Source organism: Phalaenopsis equestris, unplaced genomic scaffold (assembly GCF_001263595.1).
Source record: "Phalaenopsis equestris unplaced genomic scaffold, ASM126359v1 Scaffold198392, whole genome shotgun sequence".
Taxonomy (NCBI): domain Eukaryota; kingdom Viridiplantae; phylum Streptophyta; class Magnoliopsida; order Asparagales; family Orchidaceae; genus Phalaenopsis; species Phalaenopsis equestris.
This window is the reverse complement of record NW_018218313.1, coordinates 22,547-28,908: the sequence shown is the minus strand read 5'-3', so window position 1 is coordinate 28,908 and position 6,362 is coordinate 22,547. Positions and strand designations below refer to the sequence as shown.

The window sequence follows — 6,362 nt, the reverse complement described above, 5'->3', positions numbered from 1 at the left end:
TTTACGGTAGTCGACGATAATTGACGGTGGTCGACGGTGGTCGACAGAGGTCAGCGGTGGTCGCCGAAGGTCTGTGGTGGTCACCGACGGTCGGTGGTGGTTGACAATCAACAACGATCGACGATGACAGAGATGATGTTGGACTTGAGCTCTTTCTCAAAGCCTCAAGTTCTCTTTCAAGCTCACTCCTCTATGCGATGGAGCTCTTTCTCAAAGCCTCAAGTTCTCTTTCAAGCCCCCTCCTCTATGTGAGGGGTGAAACTCTATTTATAGTGTTTTAGGTGTAATTAATGCAGAAATCTGAACCATTTTGATCGGACGGTCCGGAGAGCTTTACTCGATCAGATGATGTTTGATGGATATTTGAGTGTCTTAATGATGTCAGAACTGAGCAATCTTGGGCGTGTTGGATTCGTCTTGTCTAGGCGTTCGATTCAACTATAAACTCGCTAGATTCGACATCAGTTTGACCTTTCAAATACCTCCAGAAATCCATCAAGAGTGATTTAATAATTTGATCTGGGCTTGATCAGATTCAGATTGGACTAGCTTTTATATCATTGGGTCATTCTCATCGAGCTGATCAGTTTGACTATAAGTTTACTGAAATTGAATCTCTGGATGACTTTTTATCAAGACTTGAATATTTTTTGCTCAGAATATTACCTCGAGATTCATGTGAGATGATAAAAATTGTTGGTGGCGTATCAATATTGTAGCTAGCTAACACACTCCATACCAAAAATACGTAGGCCTTCCATGAACCTATGACAATTTATCGGTCATTATTTAACCATAAGTAGATGAGAGACAACTTTTAAAATGATCCCCTATAATGACATCAAAAATAAAATTTTCTTAGACAAGTGAATGTTATATGTCAACTTAATTAGTAACACAAGAACAACTAACCATTTTAGAGTGTGCAACCTTATGTAATCTACGTAGTTGGACAATATTTGGATGACTTTTTGGAGGGGCGGGGGTAGTAGTCTCAGCCATTATTTTAAACGGCGATCTTGGGGCGCAATCTCGCAGCCATCTTCTGCTTCCTTTCTCACATGCAGACGATCCCGCAGTCATCTACGAAGCTTGCTTCTCTCCCTCACGTAGAATATCTCACAGGCATCGATACCGCAAACGCGTTTGCTTCCTCTCTCGAACGCACTCCAACTGCAGCTTTTTGTCACGGATAAATAGTCCCATATTGGCTAGGTGTAGGGCCGAAAAACAATATTTAAGTCCTGGGCTGCCCATCACCTACAAGAACTCTTTTGGGAGGTGACATTTTGCTTCCCTCTCGTATGTAGGCAATCCCGCAAGGCGTATACTTTTCTCCCACAGCTTTGCGCCCGATTTCATTTGGAAAGAAAAATAGATGTAATTTTTATTGTTTAACAAGTTACTGATCCATTATTTTTTGTAGCTACAGTGAGTTGATTGTAGCCAAATTAATTTCACTGTAGCATTAGTAAAACCGCAAATTTGATCTATATATTCTTTCATGTTTTCTAGGGTCAAGATGTAAATTTGATCTGATTTTAGTTTATTTTTTTTTCTCTAAATATTCGACCAGAAAAGAGAATAGGAGGAACAGGAAGCAAGTTAAGATTCAGAGATTTGATGAAGTTGTTGTGTTATGATTAAATTTCAACAAAGATATTTCAATTCTATTTTTGCTTTTGAAGAAATGAATTTCATTAGAATCTTAACTTTGACAAATCATGTAATACAGCTGTAATCCAGAATGAACAGACATCCATATTTCCACAGGTTGGTAGAGGATTTTGTGCTTATTCGATCTACGCTTTACCCCAAATTTCATTAAATAAAAATAAATAAATAAAAAATAAAGTTATGAGTGAAATAAATCAAGCACTTTCTAACGATATCCATAAAAAAATTCAATAAAATGAACACATTTACCAGATTAATTTTTAATCATTATATTTATCGACTATAATTTTGGGAGCAAAAATAATTACCTCGCCTTTTTTTCATATCTGAGGAAAACGCTTCACTAAATTACTATTATACGTGCCTCCAACTACATGGCAGGCGGCAAGTGACAGGTGGCACTGTTATCGGCGACGCTAGGGCTTTATAAATCACGCCCGCGATACAGTCCCCCGCACAAACTTCGTCAGCTCCGCTAACGCCACGTCGACAGCATCAGCGAAGCCACGCTCCCGCCAGCTGGCGTTGGGGTGCGCATACGTCACGCGTGGTATCATCTCCACCACTCGCTCCCGCATCCGGGCTACCACCGTCTTAGGAATCCGGTCCAGCTCCTCCTCAATTCGATCCCACCGGTCCGGTCCAAGAAAAACGGACCACTCCTCGGGCCGGGCTGGCATATACCATACATATTGCGTGTATGCAGTGTGCTCCGAGAAGAAGACGGGAATGCAGCCGGCGAGCACGGCGTCGAACACGGAGCGGCGCGTGAAAGAGTCTCCCGGAGGCTGCATGCAGAATTCAGCATGGCGCATGACGGAGAGAACTCGCTCGGGGTCATGACAGGCCGACGGGTTGTGGGGCCGGCACTCGATCCGGATGCAGCGGGTCGAGGCGGCGCCACACTGACGGAGTATGCGAGCGCGGGCTGCGGCTTTCTCTACGTTTGGTGGACGTCGGCCGCCGATGAAAGCGAGGAGATGCGTGCGAGGGGAGGAAAGGATGGCCGTGCGCCACGCGGCTAGTTCCGTGGCGGCGGAAGGGTGGAAGTAAGAAGGATAAGGAATGGCGAAGTGGTTGTGGGGGAGCCAGGGGACGCGCTCAACGGTGAGGACGGAGATGTTTTGGGTCTCCGGGAGGTGGAGAAGGGGGTTTGCGCCAAAGTCGGGGGTAGAAGAAGAGGAGGGGGAGCGCATGAAGTCCCAGGAGGTGCGGCCGATGACCATGAAGTGATCGCGGCCAAGGCTTTTGGACCAGGTGGGGAGCGATGGGAGGAGGGTTGCGAAGTCATGGGCGAGGGAGTCGCGGAGAGTGAGGTTGGGCTGGGATAACTGGGAGGATGCATAGAGGCCCGCATAGAAGGGAAGGAGGAAGAGTTCGGCGGAGGAAGGGTCGGGAGTTCGGCACGGATGGTTTTCAGCGCGAGCGTGGAAGATGAGCTCGGCGATGAACTGGTGGGTTGCGTGCCATGAGGAGGAAGGAGAGAGGGGTTGGCCGAGGCCACGGTTGGCGATGTGGGGGCACATGTCGGTGTAAGGACTGAGAATGTGGCATTGGAGGAGGAGGTCGGAGTTGAAGCGGGAGGGAAGGGGGACGATGTACAAGGCTGCGATAGCTGGGTCGCATTTTTCGTCCTCAGCTGCAATAAGGGTAATGTTAGTAGTAGTGTTGGAAGAGGAGGAGAAGAAGATGAGGTGGGATATGAGCCAGAGTGAGAAGAAGAGGAGTGGGACGAGGAGCTGGGGTTTGGGGATTGGGAGGTGAGTGAACTGCTTGTCTTTCGGTTTAGCGGCCATGGTCTTTGGGGATTGGGAGGTGAGTGAACTGCTTGTCTTTTGGTTTAGCGGCCATGGTCGGAGGAGGAGGAGGAGGAGGGATCCAGTTGGGTTAGTTGCTTGGTTAATTGAGCATGGGGTTTGGGATAAATGGTAGACCTGCAACTTATGACTGTGTACGTGGAAGAAGAACGTAATTTACTGAGTTTAATGGTAGTGCGTCACGTATCAGAATTTGAGCATGGGGTTTGGGATAAATGGTAGACCTGCAGCTCATGATAGGGCGTCACGTATCAGATGAGCCATAGTGCAATAAAGATAAGCTGAGCAGCGCTTTAGAGAAGAACATGAATATTGAATGCGAGGAATGCGGCATACGAAAGGATCGTTGGTCCCTCCTTGCGTTTAATTTAAGCAGGTAAAGTTGTTGAGAGGATTGGTAACTTAATTTTTCCTGGCATGCACGTGCCCAATGGATCTAATTATTTTTTTTTTGACGCATGGACCCGCACATTAATTGACCGACAAAGGTCTACATAATTTCTTAATTAAAATAATGGAATGTAAAAAATAGTAAAATTAGTGTGGGAGTGTCGGCAAAATGTTGGTTGCGATCTCTATAAAGCACCTACCTTTTTAATATTAGTAGGGAATGTGTGGTGTACTGACAATCTAATATGGGTTGAACTTAAAATTCGTTTTAGATAATTGTATCTCATGCCAGATTTTTGTTGCAATATAACAAGTAAAAGATATCATTCATATATGTCGGAATTAAAAGACATATGAAGTATTATAATCTGCCATTTCATCCCACTAAAATAATGAATTTTAAAATTATTTTCAAATTTGAACTTTTCTTAATGACATTGGGAATCAATTGAATGTCAATTGCAGTAGATGTGTAGATGTATAGTTGAATTATGCATTACTGTAAAACGATTTCAACGACAGCAATAGTTTTGATCTAAATCCTGATAAGGTCAATGAAATATTTGAAGCATAATTATAAATTTTTAAAATTCATTACAAACGATGAATCATAGAACTTACTATTGAAACTTGTTTCATGGATTTAGGAATGATTTAATATTTTCTTTAAAATTACTCATATTTTATTTTGTAAGATTTATAAGAAAACTCATTCGCAATATGAATGGGACCTGAAATTTTCTAAATTTGAAAATATTTTAAAATATTAAAGAAAAATCAAATAATATATTCTAATTATTATCACCAGTAACTTCCCTCATTAAACTAACATTGTTTGAACTTCCAACGTCTCGCCATCATTATACAATAATCACTATTTGAACTCTATGAGATTTCCATCACCCAATTAACATGGTTCAACTATTTTCGTCCAACAAATGAAGCCCGCCCATCATTTTATGTTTTTATTTTTATTTTTATTTTTATTTTTTTATTATTATTATTATTTGTCGGTCGCTTATCATCTATCGATTGACCTCACTTGACCATCATCATTATTTTTTATTTATTTTACATCATTCTCATTTATAGCCACAAATAGTCAAGATGGTATTTTAATTATGTAGTTATGCCTACATCAAGTGAAACGAAGAGTGGATTTTTATTAGTTCAATCACACAGTGAACTATTTAAGGCTAGAATTTGTGTTATTATTATTATTTTTTTTTCACTTTTTTATGTTTTCACATGAAATCCCAACATCTTACATATATTAGTCCAGTGGCTCTTGAAGGATGTTGTAACTAAGTATAAAAATCATTAATGCATGCTCTTGAAGGATCACATGAACATGATAGGGGAACATCAAGCACAAATCCTTGAACTCTTAGAATATGCTAACTAATATAATGCATAATCATAGCATGAGGTAGTTTCTAAAGTAGAGCATGCCTAAGGAAATTCTTACATGGCCTCTAACCATCATGTGAGGATCCTCTTCCACCACCTTTTAATCTAGTTCTAATTGAAATAATTAGTTCAACTCATAATTCTAATGCCTTTTAAAAAGCTCATAATCCTTCAATAGCTTCTGTGTAGTAAACTCAAACTTTCAGATTTACGCCTCTTATAATATTATATTGGATAAATGATGACACTTCATTTAAGAAAAATTTTCTCCAAGGCATAGAATCAATTATCTCTTCAATATAGTCCTAAAGAGTCATTTTCTTTATCCCACGCAATTCCTTAACACTCCATTTTGGTGAGGTTCAAGGTGCTTGCCGTAAATCTTTATTTTAGCTTCTAATTCTTAAGAACATATGGATCACTAGAAGTTCATTAAGCGTATCCCAAAATATTCAAATGCAAACTAGTACAAAGTCCATTCCATTAATATTGACAGCCAAGTTCGTATTTAGTTCCACTCTCTCTAGATGGATCATACAAAACATTGTTATCTCACTAAGCCTTTTTATTAAATTGTTCATTCCTCGGAAAATCATCATTATGTTTTCCATTATTTTTAAGATTTGCTAAAATTGGTGAGAGACTTACAAATATTACCTTTTAATATTTACTTTTAAAGCTCGTTAAATGTTATAGTAGATCCTAAACTATTGAACGTCATCTTTCTTATTACCCTCTAACCCTTTCCTTTCCACTCCTTAATATTCAAGATAGATTGTTCATTTTCAAATTTGGATAATAGAGTAGAGGAATTGATTAATGCCAAATAGGCTAATGAAGAGCCAAAAATTTACCGCGAAGTAAGTCAGTTTTTCATGCAAATATAAGTGTCCTATAATAATGCAGTTAAAGAGTATCGCGTATTGTACCCACGAGGAAAGGGTTAAGTATTTATTCTGATGAGTGAATATTTAGTTTGTTAAACGTCTAAACCAACTTTAGCTTGATCACAAACAAGATATATTTTTGTTAAAACCCTACTCAAAAGCAAAAAGCAAAAGTTAACGA

The 6,362-nt window shown here is 40.1% G+C and overlaps 1 protein-coding gene across 1 annotated transcript; it reads right to left on the bottom strand.

The window, feature by feature from the left end:
* Positions 1-1,958: 1,958 nt before the first annotated feature.
* Positions 1,959-3,473, bottom strand: LOC110035597 (probable xyloglucan galactosyltransferase GT17). The gene has a single exon (XM_020739850.1). It carries the CDS (start codon positions 3,471-3,473, stop codon positions 2,109-2,111), a length of 1,365 nt encoding a protein of 454 aa, XP_020595509.1. The 3' UTR covers positions 1,959-2,108.
* Between the last annotated feature and the right edge of the window lie 2,889 nt (positions 3,474-6,362).